The 27,701-nt window shown below is 40.9% G+C and overlaps 1 protein-coding gene across 2 annotated transcripts in view; it reads right to left on the reverse strand.

Annotated features, from left to right (window-relative positions):
* Positions 1-26,448, reverse strand: part of LOC110955979 (neprilysin) — a 33,262-nt gene extending 6,814 nt beyond the window's left edge. The window contains exons 1-13 of one of the 2 annotated variants that reach the window (XM_022201194.2): positions 25,778-26,448; positions 22,467-22,643; positions 21,041-21,076; positions 17,645-17,806; positions 5,904-5,984; positions 5,497-5,592; positions 5,290-5,408; positions 5,102-5,170; positions 4,392-4,526; positions 3,699-3,800; positions 3,451-3,587; positions 3,172-3,265; positions 1,887-2,015 (exon numbers count right to left, since the gene is read on the reverse strand). In XM_022201194.2, the coding sequence (XP_022056886.1) occupies positions 1,887-2,015; positions 3,172-3,265; positions 3,451-3,587; positions 3,699-3,800; positions 4,392-4,526; positions 5,102-5,170; positions 5,290-5,408; positions 5,497-5,592; positions 5,904-5,984; positions 17,645-17,806; positions 21,041-21,076; positions 22,467-22,643; positions 25,778-25,820 (1,380 nt within the window). In that variant the 5' untranslated portion in view covers positions 25,821-26,448. Of the gene's footprint in view, positions 1-1,886; positions 2,016-3,171; positions 3,266-3,450; positions 3,588-3,698; positions 3,801-4,391; positions 4,527-5,101; positions 5,171-5,289; positions 5,409-5,496; positions 5,593-5,903; positions 5,985-17,644; positions 17,807-21,040; positions 21,077-22,466; positions 22,644-25,358; positions 25,665-25,777 lie in introns of those variants that run through there. The other variant, XM_051958055.1, reaches the window with a different exon arrangement.
* Between the last annotated feature and the right edge of the window lie 1,253 nt (positions 26,449-27,701).

The following is a 27,701-nucleotide window of genomic DNA, read 5'->3' on the forward strand; positions in this document are numbered from 1 at the left end:
AAATCTACATCAAAAGCTCAATTTTCAGTAGAATCCTGGGGTCTCAGTTTTAAGGTTTTCTATAATGTATTCTTGAGTTACAGTATTTACAAGAATGTTGCTTGATAGAGAGAGACAGACAGACTGACGCCACTGTGATGGGGTAATACTGGGCAAACCACACGCTGTACTCTGGTCCTCAGGCCTAAAAACAAAACAAAATCCAAACATTTTGCTCACAAACTAAAAAAAAAAAAAAAAGAATTAGAATAATTCAGAAAACAGTGCTCAAACCGATAAAAGAATGAAAGTAAAAGAAAAAAAGGAAAATTTAAAAGAAAAAAACTGCAGTGACAGAGAAGGTCACCCCTCCAGATCCCTCTAACCACAGCTGTGCTCTGAAACCACAACGAGCAGACAGAGGCATCCCAGTGTCTCATCACATCAGCAGACCCCTCGCTAACACACGGCATGAGCACTTGGACAGCACGCCTGTGGTTCGCCACAAGCCGGCAGCGACCATACTGAGGCTTTTCTGAAAACCTTTTAGCATACGTGAGATTGTGTTGTGCGCATGCATACACTGTGGTCCAGCTCCAATAAAGTGAACGTTTCATTTTCCAGGGGAAGTTTTCACTTCACTTCGCTGCTCTATAGGAGAAGATCGTTAATTAGCTGCAGCTCGGTCACACTTAACCAGTGGTGGCAAAAAAGAAATGTTGGCAGCGGGCTCAGAAACACATAAATGCTACGTTTTTGTATGCACCAGTTAATGCAGTGCTACAGGGGATAGCCCAGATGGATAGTTGATCATTGGACACTGAACTAAAACATGAATAAGGAGGAGGCTCAGTGATGATCTGGGATATTGGGAGGTAGGATGGGAGCTCGCTTTAGGGTCCTTAAGGGCCTTTGCAAGTTATGAGTTCCTGAGTTGTGATATAAAAATAAGGAGAGTTGCTTACTTTAGAAATTCAAGGATTTCTAACTATTTAATCTGATTTAATTTACTCAGTCCCTCAATTTACCAGCTAATATCTATTTGGAATTATATTCAAGCCTTGCTTAAAGTAGCATAAAATAGAAGAACTTCTATTCAAGAACCATATTTCTGTTAATCCACTGAGTTACATTCCGTTAGGAAATGTGTCTGAAATATATCTGCATGGCTTAAAGACAGCTGGCATGAGAAGCGAAGCCTGCGTGCCAGCTTTAGGTCAGCTTGGCACACTCGTATGTGTTGTAACGTATTTGAGGACATGGACGGTGGTGTGCACTTGCATAATGTAAGACGTGTCTATCATTTTTGACACACACACACACAAACACACGTATGGTTTTATGTGAGATCCACATGTCAGAGTGGGCAGAGCTCCATCCGGAAGATGGCTTACAGTAATTCAGACGCTCAGTATTATGACAGATGCACACAGCCAGACACACACTCTGACTCACGTACACACACCGTCATGTGCCAAAGCTTCCGCGTGCACACAAACATACACTCCGACGCAAAATGAGGTTTACAGTGTGGGTGGTGTGATCACGATAACAAGAACACCTTGTGCAGCTGCTTTCACTGGATGCAAGCAAAAAATACAGTGTTGCAGCAGAGACACAGGACCCAAAGGTGACTAAAAAAACAGGTGACAAAAACACACACATAAAGTCAGATGTGCCTGAAACACTTGTTTTCCTACTGTATGAACGAATAAGTGAATACATAAACACCCACACGGTTTTTGCAATGCCCTGCAGATGCATTACTATTTCATCGCTTCCAAATGTCAATAAGCAAGAAAGCATAGAATTCAATTTAGTCCACAGATTGTTCTCTAGTGAGAGGTAGTTGAGTTGTAAATCTAACCTGATCTAATAATATATAGAATAATCCACCCTCGACTGACCAGTTCTTTGCTCTTTTCGGAGAAGGCCTCCTGCACGTAGAGTCGTCCCACAGCGTTGTCCATGTTGCTGTTGACGTAAAGTGCACACTGTCGCCACACTGCTGCCTCTGACGTTGCACCAGACAGAGCCTGCAGGGAAAGTAACGAGGCACAGATCAATTAGAGATGCAGGATAAACTAGTCAGCATGTTGGTAAAAGAGGCTCCTGGCAGTTCTTTATTTGCACCGCCATTATACATTGCAATCACACTTAGGACTAGAAGAAATAGGGCAGAAGGGAAATGATTAGATTAGGAGGAGGATTACAAAGATTTATAAAGAGTAGAGGAAGAATATGAATGGAGCTGCAGGTGGACATCTAGTGTTTATTAGAGACTGACTCATATCTAAGTATTGCTGTGTATGTCGGCTAAAATTAAGAAGTAGGAAGAAACTGCAATATAGAATAATCTAGAGCCAGTCTTTTGGACGTTTTAACAAAAGTGGAAACAAGTTTATTATTAAAATTTGTAGTCAATATCTCCACAACAGAATATGTATACTGACATTTTTGGCATCCTCAGACATAGTTCATGTAGGAAGCAGTGCTGATATAATAACCTAGTGATCATAGTAAACATTGTGTCTCAGTGAAAGAGTGGAATTCAATCCCCACGTATACCAGAGACTCAGAATCTTTTGCAAAATCAGCCTCAGGGTTTGGCTGAAATCAGCATAAACTAGTCACCACCAATTATCACCTTTTCTTTAATGTTTTTTATTGATGTTCTTCATTATCCCACACTGATAAACTTTTAGGTTTTCTATTGTTTTGTGCAGTGTGTTTTTGCTTTGTGGTTGTTCTCTTTTTCTGTATCTGCCCAAGGACAATGGGTGAAAATTAGCTGCTACCTAACTCTGGTGCTGGAGCTTTTAATTGTGCACTGTCCCTACAAAATAAATTACATAAACTAAACTAAACATCAGCATGTTAGTGTTATCACCATAAGCACAATGTCGTGCTAACATCTGCATTTAGATCAAAGCAACACTGTGCCACAGTACAGCTGCATATTACCAACAGAATCACTGCAAATACTTAGACTTGGTTAGCCGTAAAATTTCTATCTCAGTGCTTACGTTGGTCAACATTTTTTGCTAAGCGAATTTAAGGAAACCTTGTGTTGTCCTGTGTTTTTGTTTTTTCAAAAACCAAATAAATAAGCAATACCCCCCATCTATTTCTTGGTAGCCACCTTTGAAAGTACTGAGTATTGGTTCTTGTGTCAGGATCTCATCTGTGTACCTTGCGGAAGGCTTTCCTGGTGTCTCTGTAGGCTCTGCTCAGGCCCACCACCATGTTCATAGCAAAACGCCACACCATGTAGTTCTGCAGATCCCTGAGAGGAGAGAAAATCATGTTCAAAGAAACTTTCCTACTCATGCAAAGCTACGATGTAGCAGTAATAGGCGAGCAGCTGTTTTTATTGAACGCTGTGCGCTCCCGCCTCTGCAAGCACACAAAACAGGCTATCATCCACAATCACACCTACAGAGTCTTGTGAACACACACACACACACACACCTCTTTGTGTATTTGGACAAGACGAGGTTGAGTCTTCTGTAATAGTTGGGGGAGTAGTTTATGACCTTCTCTGTGTCAGGAACGCTGATGTTGACTGTGCCCATTATCTTAGCCGTGAAGTAACTCCAGTCAAATACCTTCAAGATGAGTAAATAAAAAAGCACACACAAAGAGGAGAAAAAAACATGAGGAAGTGAAGGCAAGGTGAAACAGAAACCAATCCTGGCAGAAAAAGAGTTTATTTTTACCTGTGACTCAACCTCAAGGGTGAAGTTGGCGTTCAGGTCCCCCAGTTCCATCTTGTTGTAAAGCAACACTGGGTTGTTACGATCCTCTGGAGTATCAGTAGCCTTGAAAAAGAGCAGAGACAAAGAGGCTGAAAAATCAAGAATGCTGTCACAACCCTCCTGTTCCCTGACTCAAGCGTGCAGTCGTAGTGCAGGTCCGGCAGCATCAAACATATTTGGCATCCCAGGAGGCTTCAGGTCTGTAAATGTCAGAGCTCGATCGGTGTGACTGCCTTGTAAAAGCCACCAACCGAGCGGAGGGGAAATGAAGCATGGCAGTGAGCAGAGCAGAGCAGACCAGCTTGGAATGATAAACGTCGAGTGCGGAAAACCTGTTGATGTCTGAGAAATGTTGCTGTGCTGGCATCGGACTGGTTAACAGCTTGTTTTAGACGGCAGCTGCTCCAGACTGGAGCCGCAGACACACCGAGATGAGGGAGGTTTGCGCTACAAATGGATGACAGGAAGGTCATCTTGTTAACAAAAGCCTTGTGAAACTACAAGATAGAAGCACGAAGATAAAAGATTGAAGTGAGAAGATAAGACATGCATTGCCGCTGGGAAGCAAACTACAATATTTTCAGAGACCAGAGGAAGTTTGTAGAAGTGATTAGGCTTCTGCTGTGAAAATACAGAATATGAATGCGTGCTTACGTTGGCAATGTCCCTCTCCAAGTCCATAACTCGTGTCATCTCTTCTCTCATGCGGGTTTCATTGACGGTCAGGCCCCGGTCTGTGCGTATCAGCTTGGCCAGGTCGATCATGAACTGCTCGTAGGCTCGACACGCCTGTCAAACACACACTCAATCGTGATGTTTGTATCTCACAGGGTTAAAGTAGACCAATGACCAAAACCGGAGGTGATAGCATGTTCGTACACACAGATACACACACAGCCAGCCTGCCTCAAGCTAAGTGCAGTTAAGAACTACTTTCTGCATATCAATCATGCAACGGTGGATGGTGAACTGTAAACGAGTGGAGGAGAGGATGAGTGCTCCAGCCGCCCACATCTGGTCCACATTGAGACACAACTAAATACTCTGTTCTGCGTCTTTGATTTTAATCACTGCTTACTGCCTCAGTGCATATTTTTATTAATCATGTACACACTGGCTCCCAAGAGCATGTAAGTGTACCAATAAACACAAAGTTAATTCATGTGCTGATGTTTTAAGCTGACGCCTTCGTCATTTGTTGGGCATAATGTTTCCTGGAACAAACTCCAGGGGACATGGAACCCAGACTCAGTGGTACGGGCCAAAATGAAAACATGGAGTCGATTTCAGTGCACACTAGTTAAAAAGACTTAATTACATTATAATTGTGCGCGCAAAAGTACGCATGTAAAGTCTAACCTTACCTCTGCATAGGGACCATTGCAGGCGTAGTAATCTCTGGACAAGAGGCCGAGGCTGGTCTGCTGGTCAAACTGGCAAAGAGATGGAGACAAGAAAATGCACACATATATTAATTTTCAATCCGACGTGTGAGTTTCTGTAGTATTGTGCAAAAAAAACAAGGGCTTTCTAGCCACACTTGCAAACCCACGTGAATGATATGCGAGTTGGAGTCCCTGTCATCGGTGCCGACGAAGAAGTTCACCAAGAGTTGAGTCCCGTATTTCTCATTCAGCTTGGCAACGACGTCCTCCAACTTCCACGTTCTCCCTGAAGAAACAACACAGAAGAAGAAGTAGTAAAAAAAAAAAATGCCATAAATGACCCCATGCTGTGCGACAGTGAAAAAAGGCTCTACCGTAGGTGGTCTCCCAGTTGTCCACAGCTATGGGCCACTCGAACACATCGGGCAGCATGTCGAGCAGCGGAGTCCCTCCTCTGAGCTCGATTAAACCTTAAATGGAGCGTAGATACGAGCAAGAAAACAAACAAAAGTGAGTTGTTGGTGGTAGATCCATTTTTTTATTATGAATCAAGAATCTGAAACAGGAAACCTTGTTTTTATTCATGTACATTATTGTAATCAAAGTCAATTTGAGAATGTTTGATATTACTTCTTACTTTTAAAATGAATGATTCCTGCAAGTCATTTGACAAAAAAATAAACTGAACGAGACACACAACCTTCGATGACACTCAGAAAACCGATATTAAAGAAGATGCAATAAGAAAAGGTCTGTTAGCATCTTGTCCCTGCTGACTCACTTTCATTGGTGCAGGACTTGTACAGGGTCTTTGCCTTGGTGAGAGCAGCAGCTTCCCCCTCCACTGTTTTCTCAAGGACACCTACAAATAGAGCAGAGAAACACAGCGAGCATGAAGCAAAGGAACGCAGACAAAGATAAAAGAGGATCGAGTGCAGCCGTGCTAATCTGGACTGTGGGAAAAGACAAGTGTTTATAACCTGAGGTGCATTGTGTGTATTCAAAATACAAGCAGCTGCTCGTCCAGATGCATTTAATCAGTGTAAATTCAGGCATGCTGTCTGTCCCTGTGTCGGAAAATGTCAACAAAACTAAAGGTTCACATTGCAGACCGTGGCATTTAATAGCGACAAGTGACAAACCACACAATGTGATAATAGAGAGCTCCAGGAAAAAGACTCTCCTTCAAAGCCGTTTTTCTCAACTTCATTATGGATATTCTTTTTCCTAATACGTACAGTAGCTACCTTAAAAACAAATACAGAGCTGTAACTTTTTCAGGTTACAGCTGCGAGGAAGTTTCTATATAATGACAAAACATTGAATCTGAATATTCTAATGAGGGTGCTACAGGTTTGCAGAGAACAAACGAGGCTTTAATGTTGACTTTTCCTTACAGAAGAGACTGCAGGCAGTTTCATTATCCTGACAGTTTTGCAGTTTCATATCAAGTTCTCTTGCTCTTGCAACTTTGAAAAAGTTTAAAATATTTAAATAAAAATGCCGCAGAATTTTGCACTGATAGGCCAGGAAAGGAACAAGAAAAGCATAACAACATCTGGCACACCGATGCACAGTCACACTGCACTGTCAGGTTTTACTTTGAATGGTCGAATAAATAATTAACACTAATAATTTATAAGCTGGGCAGCAATCAGTCTTCTTTTTTTCTTTAGCAATTAAGATTGTTTGGGTTATTTGCTGTAGAGGTTAACACTGTCATGCAATCCACAAATTAGTGACAACATGCAATGCATATTTAAACCTCCGGTTGCTATAAATTGGCTCCTCAGCATGTCAGCAGTAAACATGGTGAAGCTCCTAGCACGGAAGTAATAGGAAAAGAGGTGGAAAGAAATCAAGGGGCAACAAAACTGAAGGTGTGGCGGTAAAGGGCCATTAAAAACAAGAGTGAACACCATTGCTTGTTTTATTGCCTGCGTTCATTGCCTCTTCAACACCTGTTGTGGGCATATGGACACCAGTTAGCTGAGCCTCGGGCTGCAGAGCGTTTCTGGGTAGACAGCTAATCAAAATGAGTGATACGTGTTGGGGTGTAAACATGCTCCACTGAGGGGGCGGACAATGGGACCAATACAGTTTTCCTGTGCTGCTGCCTCAAGGCACCAAGTTGCATATCGTAGCTTTAAAGTCTAACTATGTCTTCAGGAAGTACTGGCTGCTCGGAACACGAGCTTAAATAAATTTTCCCATCATCAAGGTTCAATCTAACACCCACGCAGTAATTTTAGTGTTTGCTGAGAATCACTGTGGTAAAATCGAGTATATTGTGATGCTGTGATGCAAGCAGACAGTCTGTGGCCTCTGTCCTTTGAAACAAGAAAACCCCACACCTACTCGAGAGGTATCTCAAACTTTAGTACGAGTTCAGCTGCTGGTTTGTCATTCAGCATCAGAAACAAGAAAATCTTAGCTGTGCCTACACTTTTGTACCACCACAAAGTCTTTATGAGCCTGACTCTTAGATCGCAATAGCTTACTGCAGATGAACCAGTGCGTCTGGGCTTCTGGGAGGTGCAAGGCAGATTTTTATCAAAGAAAAACTGAGAAATGGCTTGCCCTGTCAAGAAATGGCAGTTCAAATCCTGACTAAGTCACCTTCAGCAAGTTATCATCATTTAGAACTTAGGGCTATCCAACGAGGTAAGCAACATACCACTACTTAGTCACTAAGATAAACGTGACTAATAAATCATCATGTACAAAAATATGTCATGTTGTACAAGATGTTTTTCTGTGAGGCTGATTCTTGGACAAAGATAGATTTGTAAAAGAAGTTTCTGGTTCATCATTTTTCTCCATCTGTTGCCTTCACTACACCCTGTGGATTTTTATCTAGAGCTTTATTCATTAACTGTGTGGTTGCTTTATAAGGATGAATAATACTTTTAAGTCTAAGTGCATTGTAATAAACCTCCTGTACATGCAAAATGAATGGAAATGGCAGGACTCATGATTGCTGTTGTTGTTGTTTATGGAAATTTCGAAGATGTAACAGCCTTTATGCATTCCACATTTTAAAAATGTCTGTCATTAGGAAAGCCACGTACATCTACATTTATATCATTCAGTGTCGCATTTGATGTATATGCAAGGTGTGTCATGAATTCATTATCATATGTTTATGTAAACATTTCAGAAATAATGTATGAGCATTAAGGGGAAATATAATGAGAGCTCAAACGCTGCTGTTCGTACTATTTCCAACTATTATGTCCCTCGGAGGACAGCTTTCTGAAGATTGAAAATGCCATAAATTATTGGTGTCAGCCAGCTTAGCATTTCAGAACATGTGTCTCCTCTGTATTCATAAAGCTGCCATTTGTTGACATCTACCAAGTCTAGTTAGTTATCCGAGTAAAGCTGTGCAAACATCGTCTGCGTCGGTACAATGCGAGCACCGATTCCTAAGGCTCCTTCGGTCTTTAAAGAATATAAAAACTGGGATTAAAGTCAGTTTACTCATGGCTGGTAGCTCACCAGACAAAACGCGAGCAAACATGGGCATGTAAAACCAACATGCCTGAAAGTAATCCTTTCTCTTTTGCAACATAGTGTGATGAAATAAATTATATAAAACTGGGGTGGCATGTTGGTGTAGTGGGTAGCACTGACCTTTTAGAGAAAGGAGATTCTGGATTGAAACCTGCTGGTTGACTGGGGGCTCCTTGTGGAGTGTGCGTGCTCTCCCAAAGACATGCATAGTAGGTTAACTGGGAAGTCTAAATTGTCTGTAGTAGTGTGTAAGCGCGCATGGTAGTCTGTTCTTCTTGGATTTAAGCTCAAGACCCCCGCAACCCTCTACAGTAAGAACAGGTGTGGCTAATGGATGGATTATATAAACAATGTTATGTAAAACTGCAGTGATTTTCACTCGGATGTAAACGGAACACTATTTGGCATCACAGAAACAAATTCTCAAAATGAAAACAACCTTTGAAAGAGAATTAGTTCTAGGAACCCTGGGTAACCTCATTTTTTGCTGAAACTAGTTGAGAAGACACACCATGTATGTTCAGTACATAGCTACAGCCAGCAGCATAAAGAAGAAAGCAAACTGTTCTCCTCTGAAAACAGCTGGCCTCGCTCTCTCTTTAAAAAAATAAAACCACAAGGTCTTCCGAGACTCACTTATTAATAAAATAATGTACATCTTGCCTGTTTAGTCCACGTTGATTGTTTTGACACCGTTTAAGTTAATTTGATACGTGTTAATTCAAGAACTTTTGACGCACAGATGGTCAGATTCTTATGCCGTCAGTCTTCTGGTTTCACTTTTGCTCACAGTTTTCAAAACGATAGACTTTTAAAATAACTGATTAAGAAAGAAACTCTCTGAAGGGCTACAGTGGAAGTGGGACAACCTTTTGACTTTGACAAGCCATCACACATCTCACTCTGACTTCTGTATTGCCTGTCACTTATAAACATATCTTATAAATGTTGCATCACTAGATACACACCATCATACTGCACATCTCAGGCAACACAGGATCAATACAGGGAAGAGGATGGATCTTAAATTACACAGGCAGCTGACAGGAAACTCTCCCCTGAGCCCAATAAGCCATCACTCATGTCACTGTGAGTTGGGATCAAAAGATAAAGATGAGGAAGATTAGATTTTGTTGTGTTTTTTTCATCTTTTTAATAATTAGACAAACTGACTAACTGACAAACCAGTCATAATAAAGATGGGTAGAACAAGCAGTTAGCATATCTAAGACAAGGTTTATCCTTTTCTTTATTTTGTCATTTTTATCTCATGTCACATCTGATTATCATGTTAAAAAAAAAACAACACACCATTGCATAATTTATGGACAATCCAGTCTTCTGTCTTTCAACTTAGAAGCCTTAACATACACTTTAAACTGTATGCATGTGGACAGTTTCACTGTGCATGAGGACATTCAGTTTGAGATGAACTACTACACTGGGTTTCAAATTCTTACGCTGGATAATTAGAGAAGGATTGTACTGACATAAACATTTAGTTTTAAAATTTTCAGCAAATGTTTTAAACACTTTTTTTCTGATTTGTCAGGTAGTATTTATACAATGGAAAACCTCCCTAAAGGGCTTTTTTCACATTATTAGGAAATATGCTCAGTAGCGAAAAGGGAAAAGATCTTTCTAAAAATGAAAAGTGTGAAATAGTGTAATGTCTTGCAAGAGGTATGAAAGCAATCGATACTTCTGGGAAAAAATACCTGAAGAGAGATCATTGAACTGCGAAAAGATTTGCAATTTAATCGCTGCACAAACGATTTTTGGTCAGATAAACGCATCGTTTCTGTCCGACAAATTTATAGCATCAAAAGGGCAGCTATGAAAAGGTCACTGTTGAGCAGGAAACAGGTGTTTGTGGGAGTTCAGAGCCTGGCAGTTGTGCATGAAGATGCTTCTCAGCAACCCATGACCAAAGCTCACAAAGACATGTTAACGGCATCATATACAAGCTGCTCTGGAGGGTCCAGATGGAAGAGGTTCTGGGTGACTGGTGAATAGACACCCTTTGATGATCTGGACTGAATAATCTAAAGTTAAATTGGAGATTTCTAAGTATGTCAATGATCTGACCCCTACAAGCGTCAGTCTAAGAGACACCTACTCAAGAGATTTCTCATTTACAATCCATTGCTGTACAAAACACCATTTACCCATGGGTTGCCATGACAATAAATGGAGAAAAAAATCATAGTGTGGCTACCAACATCCATTGACCTCAAGCATGTCGAGAACACGTGGAGCATCTTTAAAAGGTAGATTTATGTCTAGAAACAGCAGCTCTCAGAGGTAACACTGACATTCTTAAATAAACATGCATGGACCTACAGGTTCAATGAATGAGAGAGTTAAAGGTTTGTTTCTGTTTCAAGCTCACCGTGATCTTTTGGATGTTTCCTGGGTTGCATTCTTCTGTGATATTCTTTTCTTTTACATTTGGAACATGGTGTAAACACTTCAAGGTTCACTTTAGGTTCACATCAATATCAAAACTACTGTCTAGTAAATACAGCCCTTTATACACATAGTGCCCAAAGGCAGCAGCTGTCAGCTCTGGTCTGTTCTCCCTCGTCCTCAGCGAGTGGAATGCAACTCAATCAGACTGAGATCAGGAGGTGGACTCATTACAGCTCACCACCTGAATGATGAAATGCCATCCAGTGAATGTTTGATGCACTTGGCTGAATCTCAGCACACAGAAAACTCTTCCTAAATTCATTCAGTTGCTACTGTCAGCAGTCAGATCATCAATGCCAGTGTTCCAGTTCCATTGGCAGGCATACATGCCCAAACCATAACAGATGCACCACTGTCTGACAGACAAGATAGCATGGTTCAGGTCAAGAGCTATTCTTTTTTCTCTCCATACTTTGCTCTTTCAATCAACTTTGATCCAGTACTGTTTCTGTTTTTGGGTGTTTTTTCTATGAACTGTGACCTGCCTTTCGGTTTTTGAGGCTTTTTTTTTTCAGAATGCACCCAATATGTTTGATTGTTTGCAACTACCATCGACATATTTCTCACGTTTGCTTTATTACTCCATCAAGTAACTTGGTGGAGTTATGTCACGATCAGCATATGTTTGTCTGCTTGTCTTTCTGTGCCCGACATTACTCAAAAACGGACTAACGGATTTGGATTCATTTTTCAGGGAAGATCAGAAATGATACAAGGAATATTAGATTATGACAGTGATACGGCTAATAGTCTGAATTCATGGATTTGTTAAAGATTTCTGTATCATTGAGAAAAAGCGACACGGCGTCACTGGAACTATGACTACAAGTCTGCTGCCTCCTGGCGATCACATGATTGCGAACCTACTACAGCTCCACCACTGCCTACTTATCGGGATTCATCTGTGGGAGCACTGTGCTCTCTGCCTGCTTTTCTGGTTATCTATTTATCTATCTGAGCCTCATTACTACCTTCTCCACTTTGCACGGTCACGTTTTCCCCCTTCGTATTGACAGACAAGTCAATCTAACTGGCAGCTCTCATCTCGCGATCAGCTCTGAAGCCATGTGTGAGCTCTTTTGTGCACGAACTATCACTGAAGCTACACACAGCTGCTCAAGAAACATTCAGCAGCCAAGTGTCCAATTACTTTCGAACCCATGCAATATGAGCACTGAGCGTTAAGCGCTGTATCTCCCACACGTGTCTTTTAATCACTGATGTGTTGCTCTAACTCAAACTGAGGCTGAGAACATAAACTATCCTTTACTTCTTCTTCAAATTGAATATGCTCAAGCTCAGCGCCCAAAGAATAAAGAGTCTGTCCAAATACTTACGGAGTAGACTATGTAATTCAGTACTGAATCATCGTCTTTTAATATAATTCTTTTCATTTGCTAGGTGCTTTAAGTGATTTCTCTCCTTTATATCTACTTGTTTCGCTTTTTTGCATGACTGCATCTCACTTCAACCACTTTCTACCCTTTCATTTTTCAAATGCTTCCATTTTCTCATTACCATGTGTGCACTATTTATGTGCTCATTTAATTGTAATGAAGTTCTGAGATAAAGAGACCCTTCATAGGGCGCTTCCTGCAAAAGGGCACAGATCATGTGTGTGTGATTGGATTACTGACTGCCTGGCGCTAATGTTTAACCACAGCAAAGGCTTACCCTTTCACTCTCTGTTTCATACACACACACACACACACACACACACACACACACACACACACACACACACACACACACACACACACACACTTTGTCCCGCCGCATGTGTGTGTGCGTATTTGGATTTATTTGAGAATGGATTTTGTGCCACCTGATGTTTGTTTGAGACATCACGTCAGTTTGAACCAAACCACTCAGCGTGATACAGAATCCAAATTTTTTTGTTTCTCCTCTCGACATTGCCATTTTATCCCTGAGTGCTTCTCATTCCACAAAGCATTTCATTTGCAGTGTTTTAGGGCTGCTGGTTTTTGCTTAAATGTATGATTATGAAGGATATATTTAGAGTATTTTATAAGCAGGAGCCGCGAATGAAGTAAAAACTGAAATGAATTGGCTCTGGTTGAGAGTGATGAATCACTGCTTTAAACTTTTGCTAGGACAATAAGCCCAGAAGAAAATATATTACCTTTAAAAAATGTTATGCAAACAAGTACATTAGCTCATTAAAACTTTCTTAATGTATTTGCAAATAATTTACAGCTTAACTGAGGTACTTGCGCATTATAGTATTGAGTTTTTCAGATTTTTTTTATGTTGTTTTGACATTAAGACTTGGATTGGTTTTGCAGTCACATGTTGGTGTTCAAAAATAAAGAACATATTTTGGGGAAATTAATTATTTTGAAGGTCTGTGACTAAAAAAAATTCTGTCCAGTTTCTACATTAACAGTGTAATATGTTGACAGCTGGAGCACCATCAAATCTTGGATGTGAATGAAACTCTCCTGGTTGAATCAGTTACATTTGCAAAATGAATGCATTTTGATAAAAAGTTAAAGGTCTGTCCACATGAAAATGTAAGGGAAGAGGCCAGTCATAATTACTGATCTCAATTTAGATACAAAAAAACAATAACTGCATTTAAAAGTCCCATTCTGATTCCACTAAATGTGATAAGAAGTTATTTTGTGTTTTGTACAAACATTATACAAAAAAACACCTTAAAAGTCTCGCTTTTTGATTAATTTTACAACTATGACAAGGAGTTTTGTTCCCCATGCAGCGACAAAAACAGTACAAATTTGCTCGAGCTCTGACTCATTCCACTTTGCAGCTGTGCCAACAAAAATCATTACAGTGGTTGTTGAGAATTGTTATCCAGCTCAACAGTGTCCTTAGGTAGTAAATACGTGTGCTCCCAGCTAAGTTTTAAATCCTTGATTTTGGTGAGCTCCTAACTTTTCCACTAACCCAAACAGCAAACCAAACTTTGCCAGCTATACCAATTCTGCCAATTCCAATTAGTCAAAATGCCCCTTGGATGCTCTTACTGTGTATAAACCGTTGTGTCTTGTACCCAGTACAGTGTTGGCTGCAGAACAGCTAAGCGGTGGAGATTATTACCTTAGAGGAGGTCAGCTCTGTCCTGTTACTCCTAAGCATGCTAGCTGGCAAAAACATGCTCGATTCAGGATTTTTGTCCAATAAGTTGTCTTTGGCCAAGAGTCACAGCGTTAATATTCATATTATTTGACTTGGCCACTGACTCGTGCTATGCTATCTTTATTTGATATGTTTATGAGGAATAGAGTGTTTATAATGTTGTGCAACGGACCTGACTGGAATTTTGATATGAGGAGGTCATGTCAACAAACCATTTATCTCAAAAAGTTATATTGTGGTCACTATTGTTATAAACGTGTTCTTTTTCTGTTATTGTTATCACAGGAGAAAAATAGACATTCCGTCTTTTCAGCATTGTTTGTCATAGACTGTAAGAATGCCAGAAAACTGGTCTCAACATTTTCTTGATGTCGCAGCAACCTCACAGATATTCTCTTGGTGTTGCCAAATATGCATGGCTAGATTTCTCTTATTACAGTAAGATTTAGACTTGAAGTCATGTAAAAAAACCTCTGCTTTAATACATTACGGAGCACCAGGCTGCTCACACTCATAAGTCTCACGCGCACATAGATGCTCACACATAGGGCTTAACTTGACTACCACATGCTGTTTCACATTTCCTGACCTGTCCTCAATGCGTTTCTCAACTTCTTCCTGTCTTCATGTCGAAGCCCCCCCGCTTGGTGTGTATTCCACCGCCTATCTCATCTTCCATTATTTTCTTTATGTCTTTCATTTCACCTCAGCCTTCTTTTTTTTTTTTTGGATAAAATTTTTCCTTTCATCCTCTTTGGCTCGTCGTACCTCTCTCCCTCCTCTTCCTGACAGAAACTACTCGGTAATTAAAACACTCATGGTCAATTGAGCAAATCATTGCACAGTATGTCACACCTGAGTTAACGGGAGGTGGAAAATAAAACTCTAACCCGGCTCACACACACATATTCGCTTGTGAGCGCACACGCTACAGTCGCCGCAATCGGGGCGCAGATCCTCATTATGAATCATTTATGGCCTTTTACGGCAGCAGAGAACAATCCGAGGCATTTACAAGCAACCACACATCCACGCAGCCGCTCGCACACATACACATGCATGCAGCCTTTATTGCTGTCGTGCAGCCTAGAGCGCTGCAGTGTCCAGGTGTTTCCAGGCTCCTGCAGCTGTTCACAGGAAAAGGATCTGTCCATCTGTGGACGGCGGTATCCAAGCAGGCGGCAGCAGCTACCCCTGGGATCAGAGGTCACATGTTTGATGTCACTTCCAGAGTAGAGGCCACAACTCTGCTGAGGCCTCACGCTGCTGCTGTCTACTCCTCGACACACATCAGTCTTCAGAGAAAATTTTTACTTGAGAGCTGCTGGGTGTGTGAGTGAGTCCTCCAGGCAAGCGAAACGCACACTGTTGCAGATCATCAAGCATAATCTCCGATACATGGTCTTCTCTTGTTTATTCCTCTGTATAACAAACAGAGACCTACACAGAGAGGCACCCACAAAATAAAGCTGAACATGTGTGTACACAGTACAGTCCGAGACATTCCAGCTCTAACTGGTAAGCTAGACCGCCTGTCGGAAAGAGCACAACGGTGACGGTTGGTGGGGATTTAAGCCGCTGAATGATTAGGAGCGGTTCTTTGGCAGTTTTACTCCCTTCTGTGGTAAACACAGCATTTAGAGCAATTAAGTCAATGATTCTAAAACATCAACCTTTGCACTTTGCACAGTGTTTCCACTTTAACTGCAGTAGCTTATTTTCATCCTCTTTTTCCCCTCTCTTTTCCTTTTTCAGACACGCGGCAGATGTCACTGTAACACTTGATAGTAGTAAAAGTACAACAAAGAGTGAAATGACGCCATGCGCTCACACAGGGACATGCTATGTACGTAAATGCACATGGAGTATCAAAAGGCCAAAAATGAGCCCTTGTTGAGCAATGTTTATTTTCCTTTTTGCCCCCTGTGTGTGATTTTTATGAGTGTTAAGACTGCCATGGTGAGGAGGGAAGAACAGAGCAGAACAGAAGGGCTGTACATTGTTCTAAAGAAAAATGCAACACCTAAAAAAGGCACATATGCATTGTTTTGCATATGCCACTTGATAAAAGTCTAATTTGAAATCTAGGCAGTCCCTCTGATAATCTCATGTTCAAGCAAATCCCTGTTAAGGAGTATGAGTCAGAATTTCAGTAATACACTTTTATAATTACACTACACTGAATGAATAACAATGCACTTTTGCCACTACAAGCCGCCTCTGCACGAAGGGTATAGAAACAAATGCTGACTACATTAAGAGCAATCTCTAAGCTCTAATGAATGCTATATTGATCCCAGAAAAAGTTGTTTATCAAGAAGTAAAGGGAAAGTCAGGATGAGAGCTGCCAGTAACAAGTTTTCAGAATTAGTTTTCTCCAACATATACAGAAAATTTCAGCAAGAGAGTTGATAGGTACCCTATCCTCAGGGAAATATAAAAAATCTGCATGTCATCAATGGCAAGCACAACGGCAAAAAACAAAAGACAGGAGAAGACCGTTCACCGAGACAGAAACTTTGCGTTTTTTTTAAAGATTGGACAGATGAAGTGCTCAAGACTGGTGCAAATTATCTGAGTCCATGAGACAAGCTGCACTTTAAACCCTCACCCACGAAGGATCAATCTCTCTCACACCTCTGAATCACTCCGTTTCTCCTGCAGCCACTCCACACTGTCTTCATTACAGTGAAAGGTACTGGCATATAAATTGTAAATTTATGGCCGTTGAAGAGTTTTGGTTGTCTGTGGAAAGTTTGTGCCGCATAAAGATTTAGCACCCTCAGCACAGGACTCTACTGGCCTTCAAACAGACAACTTGAGGTGACGTATGGACCCTCACACACACACACACACACACACACGTGTAGTGTAACTTGAGCCTCGCAGTATCAACCAAACCACAAGTACACTAACAAGACTCTAGTGCCTCCTAAAAGCTGGCAAAACACCTGAGACACACACACTCACATGCATGCTTGCGATTAAGATTTTTCTCACTACCATGTGTTGACACCTTTAGAAAACAGCCTGAACTTCATGTCCACACACACTCTCTCTCACACATGCTGATAATGCCAACTCTGTTGACAAAGTCCCAGCTCACATGCTAGTACTGCAGCCAAACTCCCATGGCATCTGTGATATCTATAGAGCTGCAGTCCCTGAAGGACAGTCCTCCTTAGATCACATTCTCGAGCAACTGAATCAAGCTGTTTTCAGAGCTCTTTAGAAGCAAGTGGACTGAAAAAGACTTGTGTACAAGGGTGTTTCAGAGTTGTTAATCACAGATTAAATGCAGTATTGTTATGCTAATGAAAGCACATCTTTTGCAGGTTCACCTGCCCGTCTGCATTGTAGTCTTTCTGCATGTAGATCTAGGTTTGTTTGTGTGGGTGTGTGTAGGTGTCTGACCTTTGAGGATGACCTCCAGTTCGTCTCGTAAGATGTCAAAGGTGCTGTATCTAAAGCTGGTCTCTGGGATAATGTTCTTTTTAAGCCAACCGCCACAGGCATACTGGTAGAAGTTGTCACAGGGGTCCACGCTGGCATCCATGTTCTCAATGAGACGAGATGCTGTATGGACAGAGAGAAAACAGCTCCGGGAACTGGAGGAAATATGCACCGAAAGAAACTATACTGCAGGATACAGAGGTGCAACATAAATTACACAAATCATCCCTCACAGCAAACTATTTTAAGTATACACCAGTGAGGTTTTGGAGAAAAGTACGGGACTTCTGCAACTCTGCCTTTAAATTATGCTATTAAAGCTCTGAACTAAAGGAAACATTGTACAACACTTTTTTATTGACCTTTTAAAGGCATTAAATATAGTTGATTATGCCTTACTTTTGAAAAGATTTCAAAGTATTTATTTCAGAGTCCTGGACAGACACCACTGTGGGACGATCAGAAAAAAGGGTGTCACACAGGTCTCAGTCCTGGGACCTCTTCTGTTCATCCTTTAGGGAGTGGACTTTGTCTCCTCTGTATTCGGTGGTAATCTACATCTCTATGCTGACGACACAATATTGTACTGAATAAATTGCAGATAAAATCAAATACATGATTTTCACTGGGGCCAAGAACATTACTTTTGATAATCTGATCATCTTTTCTCAAATTGGTACAAATACTGAAAGAGTTACAGACTACAAATAACTGGGAGTTTAAATAGATGAGAAGCCAACTTTTAAATGTCCTGTGTTTACTTGGTGATTAAACTATGCCAACAAATAGCCCCAATTACAGGAGTGTATCTCACTTCATTTCAGAAAAACATTTAATGGAATGGCTAATCATTGCTGGATTATGATGGTATTTTGTACATAAAGCATCAGCGATGACTCTGAAGCCCCTGGACACTGTTTATCACTCTTCCTACGCTCATTTTTAATTGCTCTAATTGATTTATTACTGTTGATGGCTATAATACTCATCACTGAGAGCTCTATGCTCAGACTGGGTGGCCATCCTCCCTCTCTGTAGGGCGTGACAGATACTGGGTTTTATTTATTTATAAGGCTCTTACTGTGTTTTTTCACACCCTTACATTACCTCATTACTGTCTTTTAATGTGGGCCCCTCCTAATCATGCTCAAATTATTGGATTACTCTGCAGGTGTCTGCTTTTCTTTTTCCTGCAATGGAAAGTCTAGTTTTACCCACTGTGAACCTGCAACCCGGAAAAACCTTAGGAATAATCTCAATCTTTTGCTCTTTGGGCAATAATTTTATCAGATCTTTTCCCAGCTGTTCATGCATTAGTTTAATTCGTTTGTTTTTTAAAAAGCAAATGCTTTAATTATTGTCTCGTTTTTAAAATTATTTTGATAACTCTGCTATTTCACATTTTTTATTGTTATTGTTGTCCGAGTTTCTTATTTGTGTGCCTACACCTGAATTGTAAATGAACCCTCCATACATCAATGTACTGTGAGTTCAAATTATCATTGAATAAATGGATGGATGTATGAATGAATGAATAGTAAAGTTTTAGAAATATTGCACTGTGCCTGTGAATTGTCCTCTAACCATTTGGCAACTATTACATATTCTGTTGCACAAGTGGAGGTCAATGACGCCAACCGCATTACCATTTAATATTTTGGGAAGTACAGTTATTTACTCTCTTTCTAAGCATTAGAGGAGAAGATCAACACCGCCGGGACATGTACCTGTTCAATACAAGGATGCAGCCAACAGCTTGTTGGCGGAGTTTGGCATAAATACTGAAGATAGGAAAGCAGCAGCTCTGTCTTAAGGTAACAAAACACACCTGCACCTCTTAAGCGCATTGAACTCCTTTTTTACATCACTAACACTTTATCTAACCTGTTTAATCTGTATAAAAACGGATGTGATATTACAGGAGATTTTTTGTTGTTCTACTTTTTGGTAAAGCTAAGCTTACAAACATGTCAAGTCTTTCACTTAATCTTGCATAAATAAAACAAAACATGTCAGTTTTATGCTTCGTTTTGGACATGGATTGGACAAATGTGATAAGGCGCATTGATTAGTGAACCTTGAGGTACTTAAATTTATGTTTACTGTTCCCCTTATTTCCAGGCATTATGCATAGCCAAAACAAAAACAAAAAACAAAACACCAGCTGCTGGTTATTTTGCTCATAACATATGCACAAATATGAGGGTGGAATTGATCTTCTCGTATAACGATCAGCAAGAAAACAACTACTTTAGCAAGTTGTTGAACAACCTGGAGAAAAGCGCATGTGAGATTTAGGACCATCTAAAGCCTTGGATGTTGGCCAAAATACCCCATGTAGTTCTAATGCAAAGGGACAGTCAACTGCACCACATTTAAAAATCAAATGTTGTTTTCTTAAAAAAATAAAAATCCCCTTTTCTGCTATATTATCTAGAGCCATTTGCAAAGATGAAACAGTATAATGACACTAATTGGGCTCAATTCAGCACCAGTGCTGGACTTCTTTGAACAGCAATTAAATTACACAAGGCAGCTAAGACATCTCTTGTGACGAGGCTGTCTTTCAGATCTGACTAAAGTGGGACACAGGCTCCCTAAAAACACACTAGAAATGAATTGGCATCTGTTACTGTAAACCAGAGGTAGAGTTTTATCACTATTTTACAATTACATTTTTTTTCATTTATGATAAATAAACTCTTCTCCTATGAACATTTCTTTCTTTTGAAATGAGAAGATAGTGATAAGGTATGACGTTGTACTGTAGAAGACGGAGAGAGGGAGGTCTATTTGCTTAAAATATTAAGAGTAGAATTGTTGGGATAATGCTCTATGCAAGATACATGTCAATTGGCAGGGATCTTGCAGTTACAGGAGAGGAATTTATCTGGGTGTGTGTGGTACATATTAACATGTCAGCTCATTACTGCAGGCATGTGGTCAAGGAGAGCTTAGGGGTGAGTTAATAAAGCTCTGAGACATAAAACTTGAATATGTTGAAACGCTTCAGTGTTGCACAAATGTTGTGCACATACTGTATTGATTTGCTTAAGCTGTATATACATGCTTATACCTATTACCAGTTTCTCAACTTATCTTCTAGATATGATCAGAGGTGATCTGAGAATACCTCTTTGCATGTCTTTGCTGATCGGGACTTTTTCTTTGATCACTGTTTTGACTTAGAGGAAGCATATTCACAGCTGAAGTGGCTATTTTCTCTAAATAAGTCTAAAATCCCTGGGCTTCTGCAGCAGTCTCAATTTTTCCATTCCGTCTTCCTTGGAGAAAAAATGTCTAAGCCTCCAGAATGAGACACTAAAGACAACACACAAACAAACACACAATGCTTACCTGACTGCGTGCAGTCTGCTGTGGTGCAGATTTCATCTACAGGAAAATGCAAAACAAATCATCACTCAGAGGGTTTTATATTTTTGCACTCATCAGTCATTATGTCAGATTCTCATTCTCTCCCTCCTATTCTCCTTTTCCTTTATTTCTTTTCCAATCCGTCGCCATCGCTCTTGCACACATAAGTGTTGCTTTCACTCTGTCAGAAAGAATCAAGGCGCTAAAGTGTCGGTCAAAGTGAACCTGACATGTACTGACACACCAGCAAACTGCCATATAACTTTAAATACACTCCTTCGTGTGCTACATGTGATTGCTCATGATGTGAACATGGTTGAACGCACTCATGGCTACAAACACAAGACCAGTCGAACCTTCTTATTTTTCCTGACATGGCAGTTTACACATTTATCAAGCACAAGACTGCAAAAACCAATAATAGCTCAACACACATAAAAATCCTAATCACCTTCCTGTTCGTATTTTTGCGTTAACCTGCTGAACCTCATAGTCGTTCTGTTTGTCAATGATTAATCTTTACATCTATTAATGATCTGCTTATTATCATCAATGTTAAATGAATGTTCGTAAATAGCTGTTCTTGTAACACGACACATCTTTCTTGGGTTTGCTGGTGGTTAATGAAACATGTCATCCAAAATTCTAATATGAGCCTCCTGTCAGTTTAATAAATTTGACATTCAAGTACAAAAAACAAACATATTATGATTAACAAGGACATTGATCTGAAGCAGTTCTCATTGGTTTCCCATTGCGAGGAAATGATGTGGGGCTTTTGGTCCAATTTCACGGTTTCTCTATACATAATTCATTTCTCAGAAGGTGAACTGATGACATTTACACCAAAATAAACATTACACACCTCCTTGTAATGTGCACAAAAGGTCTAAAATCTGAATTATCATGCTGCGCTTTCAGGTGCACAGTGTTGTATGAGCATGCCTGAAAACACAGCGGAAAACTCCTTAGCACGCTGCTTTCTTCTTTCTGTCTCAGTGGCTGTACTTTTGCACTGTGCTCTAAAAGCACCCAGCTCAAGTGTCTTCTATCACCTGAACAAAGTACTGCTCTTCAGCTCGCTCCTTTGGGTTTACCATTAACCATGAACTCTGGAGCTTAGAGTAATGCCCAGTGCATGTATTTACTTTAAAGGCAATTTATTAAAGTTGTGAAAAGTTCACTTCATATCGTGGTGGCAAGAAAATAACTAACTTCACAGCCAGTAGATGTCATGAATAGTTTAAATGACATGATGCACTTGTTTCGATCAGACTGCTTTGTGTCAGGTTCATCAAACATTCTTCAGCGTGAGCCAGACAAAGATTAAAGAAGTATTTTTTTTTTATTCTAGGAGCTACTTGAGATTTTAGATATCTCACAAAACCTCTCTGACTAGAGCACTCACCACTCTTCTGTGTGGCAAAGAGGATGACGAGTGCAACGATGACGATGAAGAGCAATGAGACGATAGTAATGAGGCCGATCTCCAGGGAGGTCCAGCGGGGCTTCTTAACCGATTTGGGGGTGTTGGTCTCTGTCATTCTCGGATCTCCTCCTTCAGCTGCCGCCTGTATCAACTCACCTGTGAGAGAAGCAAATCTTAAGGGATGGGCCAGCTGAGAGGAAATGAATCAGCAACCACGCTGATGATTGCTTAATAGTGATTTATTAGGCTAACATCTCGAAACATATCCTGGTTCTTTAAAATGAGGAAGTGTTGCTTCTCTCTGGTTTGTATCACCCTAACCTGAGTAATATGTAGTTTCATACTGTGGGTTGCGCAAAGCAAAGCAGTCACATAGGCCTCCGGGAAACTGGGAACCACGATTATGTGACGTGTTATCAGTCATCAGTTCATAAATACATTTTTCAACAAGCAACATGAATAACTGACAATGAAATAATCAATAGTTGCATCCCTAAAACATAGAAAATAAAGGGATTTAGATAGCATAGATGTCAAAAAGAAAGTACAATTTCAAAATTAACCACTAATCTGACTCTTAAAAACTCTAAATGCTTTTCAATGCTGACGATTTCGCTACTTTGGAACATACTATTTTCAGATGAAATACAATAATGCTGACACTAACAAAGCAAAGATTCTGCTGCTAAGCTTTCTGATTGTTAAGCGCACCCACAAAAAAAGAAAATAGGAAGAGTTAAAGGGAGATAAAGACACATGGCAGTGATGGGAGGACAAATGAGTAAAAAAGACACAGCAAAACAACAATTTAAAAAAGAAAAAAACCCCATCTTGGAGCTAAAGGTGAGAACAATGGAAGTTCTTACCCTAGTGGCTGTACACTCCAGACACAAAACAGCAAAACAAAACAAAACAAAACAAGAAACACACACTTCTGAGGAACAGAAAACAAGCGAGACCTCTTCCTCGGCTCTTCACCATGCACCAGTGGTTGTTTTTCCTGTCAGGGGGCAAGAAGGAACTTTACAAAGTTCAACCAACATGCACGTCTACCTCTGAAGGCAATTAATCCTTAATCCTTTAACGACGACACGCACACACGTGCAATCGCTGCACACAAACACTCGTCCGCTGCCACACACTTGTGCACACTTTTACAAGCCAGTGTCATGAGGTGTCTGTGGAGATGGGTGGGTCTTTGTGCGTGCAGGCTGAGATGAGAGCACCGCATGAGCAAAGAGCAAAGACACTTAATTTCCTTTGAACCAACAGTCAGCTGCAGATGCACATCCTCATCCACATTACTCATACACCACCGCAATCTGGCTGAAACCTTCCATCACTGCTCCTTTATGAAGCAACAACGTGTCCTTATGAGGAAAACTTTCCTGCTTTTGGTCATTACCCAACCTGATTAGCCACCATTCATCACACAAACTCCCAGAAGGCTGCTTTCCCAACTCCACGCCAACAGTGAAGCTTCCATGACATCACTGTGGGTTTCGATTTACTGTAGGAAGGTGACGACTGGATTTGATTTTTACAGCTGAAAATACGACAGAAAAAATGAGTGACTGAAGGCATAAAAAGTAGAGATGAGACAGTCGGATGACACAAGTTGATATGTTAATAAGAGCAGGAAGAGGTTGGGAGGGGGTAGGGAGTAGAAAGAAGAAAGTTCGTCTGCGAGCAAACAGATCACCGTGACAGCAGTCCCACGGCTCTAATAAAACCATGTGTGCGTGCCAGCGTTGGAGATTTTGTAAATTATATCCATTCACTCTAATCCTGACACTTTGCATGCCAGGAAATCGAATGTCTGCGAGATTTATTCGAAAGGAAAAGGAACATAAAGACGGTGTGAAGGAACGTGCAAAAAAAAAAAAAGAGAGAGAGAGAGAGAGCAGGAGAGAGTGAGGGGGGTAAGCATAAGGCGTCAAATGTGAGCGGGACACGGAGAGGTCCTAAATCACATTTAAGTGACTCCCTCTCAGTGTGCTGAGGCATGTTAGGTATGAGTCTTAAGGAGCACTTACTGTACGTCTCACTCATGTACCAACACTAACGCTGCGCTTCTTTATCAGGAACTAAAGTCTGGTAATTCTCATCCATTCAGTTAAGGGACCTGCTCGCATGATGCCTTTGAGGATGTTTACTCTGTCGGAATGAGGAACGTCTGATACGTGTTTAATGTCACAGCTCCAGTTGCAGGATCCAGTCGATGCTTTTATTCTTTTATAATGTGGCTCTGAGTGGGTTTTGAAAGGTATGAGCTGCTGCTGTGTCTGCATTTTTAAGATAATGGTGTATGAAAGGAGTTCCAAAGAGTCAAACTTTTCTCTCTCTGTTTCTTCCCCCCTCCTCCATTCTCTGTCTGTCTGTCTGTCATGATATATCTGAAACATAAATGGCCATGTCTTGAGAGACCTCACAAACCCTTTCAAAATTAAAGCCATCATTCACCGAGACACCTGAAAACACTCATGAGTCTGCACACACACACACACACACACACAGAGGCTACTCGCACTGTCACCGTTTTTTTTTACAACCTACATCCATGTGAGCCGTGAACATGTCACACACATAAATGAGCTTGAATAAGTGCAGGAGTGTGGCCTACTTTAACTTAAAATAACACCTTCTCTGGGATGTGAATTTCAGCACAGGGCCTGTAGCTGCACACTGAACACTCCAATCATTTTTGAAAAGAAGAGTCCTGATGCCCAAAGGTGCTGTGATCTAGCTGAAATGAAGTCCACCTCTTAAATTGCTTTTTCTAATGGTGTGTGTGTGTTTTTTGTTTTTTTAATAGCAGCGTGGATGCAATAGTAAAAATAACTTTTAAAGGGACATCACACCAAAACTTACTGCAACATCACAGCATGCAGCTGGAACGCAGTGGACCAGTATCACCATGTGAGCTCAGAAAGAGCTACCCAGCCCGAGTTTTTCCTCCGTTCTCTGTTCTGATAAAACTCTCAAAGTGTTAAACTGAAGGGATAAAAATATTCCTCTGCAGCACACGCGGTGGGTTCGCAGCCGAGCAAGACGCAGCTAAATGCGTGCCAGCTCCTCATCTCCTGTTGCACGTCAGGAACTCCGAGGGGGGCGGCAGCAGTGATCAACTGGTGCACGCTGCCCCGTATCACCCAACCGGCACACACGCACACGCACTAAAAGGAGAAAGGACGAAAAAAAAAGAGGCAATATTGCGCACAGACAGGCACCGGCGCACGCAGATGGCACAGCGTTCGCAAGAGGCGCTCCGGCGTGCGTGAGCCACTTACCAGATATGTCGGGAAATTTTCGGTCGATGATATATATGGGCATCACATCCACTGATCAAACATCCAGCAAATCCACAGAGGGAGCGCGAAGTGCCGATCAATCTGTCACAGACGATCTATTTGCTTCAGCCCGGATTTCAAACAAGGCACAAAACCGATCCCGCCTCTCCTTCTTCTCCTTCTTCCTTTCTATTCTAGGAGTGTACATGCACACACACACAAACACACACACACGCACGCAAACACTCACGCACAGACCCTTCTCCACAACTACTGTACCACATCTACCCGGAGAGGATCGCTGAATTCAAATGATCCATCAGAGTCCTGCGCGGCGCAATTGGTCAAGTGCGTGATCGGGAGATCCCATATTTATAGAGCCGGTGACATGCAGTGAGGCGGTGAAGTAGAATCCTGAAGTTCCCCGTCCGCAGAGACGCTGTCTCCTCCGGCAGGGCGGCGTTTAGAAGTGACCCTGTCAGCGGCACTTGCTGTCAGTGGCGCCTAAACAGCTCCAGGGCGCAGGTTCAGGTGTGTGATGAAGTGATGTGGAGCATATTCCAGCGCACTTACTCGTGTATATTGCGTCGTGAGTTTTAAAGGCACACGGAAAATCAAAGTGGATCAAAAACCTGTCAGTGTGGACATTTCAAGGAACTGGCAGGACCTGCACCAAAGCAAAGCACTGATTATATGACTGATCTGAACGTAAGAGAAAAAAAAAAGACTTGGAAATCGCAGCAAGTCGTGATCAGTAAATCATATAATTCAGGCTCACTGGGTTTATTTCATTACCCTCCTCACACTGTAATACATCTCTGTCACTTTTTGGACAGAGGCGCCTGAAAGCACCACTATAATAAACTCAGCTAGGGTTCGATTGGTTCCAAAAATGTTCTGAGAAAGTTCTGCATAATTCTACTCATGTTTTCAGCAGGAAGTTCTCAGTTCTCAGAATGTTCTTTTTTACAAGTCAAAATGTTTAGTGACAACATTGTTAGACCATTAAACACTAACATGCTCAAAACTGATTGTTACAATGAGATCTATTTTCCTTTGTTCTACCACTGTGGAATATAATGGCAACGTTTTACAGATCATTCAATGTGTTCTCTTAACAACATCCCCAAAACTCCCTCAGATCATTGCTGGCAAAATGTTCATTTAAGCATTTCTTAAAGGCTGTTTGAGAATGTTATGTCATTGTTATCATGGAACGTTTTCAGAATGTATTTTAGAAGAATTTTTTGGAGTGTGTTCCTCAACAACATCCCCAAAATGTCCTCAGATCAGATCGTTGCTAGCAAGATCTTAATTTACAATATATATAATATGTAGAAACATTCTTTAAACTTGTATGAGAATGTTCTTTGTTATCATGGAACGTTGTAAGAATTTTTTATAAAAGAATTTTGAAGAATTTTCCCCCAAACATCCTTCCAACATTGCAGACTGAATGCTCACCATTGGTTTCTATATCTCACTACAAGAACATCTCACAAAGAACCTTCTGATGTCTTTATAATATCGTGAAAAGAAATTTTGAATGTTGAACATCCTTCATAGGAACTGGGGAATTGTTCCATGTTCTACTTTTAACATATCACATTACAGGAACGCTATAAAAAGTGTCGTGTCATTTGAGGTCTCGATAACATTGAGAGAACATTTTTTTGAAAGTTGTTGGATTACGCTCTTCCTTTGACATCATTGGGGACATGTTTGATAAGAATGTTCTATAATGCGTTCCTCATCAGAAAGCAACAAGTCCTCCAATTCATACGACCGCATCGGTCGTTTGCACCGTGCACCGGAATACGACCTATGCGGTCGTATGAACGTTTGCGCCCCTACGGGGAAAACGAACGCATTACGGGATTTAATTCGCGAAACGGCTTTTCCGTCGCAAAACGGCTTTTTTCTC

Source organism: Acanthochromis polyacanthus, chromosome 13 (genome assembly GCF_021347895.1).
Source record: "Acanthochromis polyacanthus isolate Apoly-LR-REF ecotype Palm Island chromosome 13, KAUST_Apoly_ChrSc, whole genome shotgun sequence".
In the NCBI taxonomy this organism is placed as follows: Eukaryota; Metazoa; Chordata; class Actinopteri; family Pomacentridae; genus Acanthochromis; species Acanthochromis polyacanthus.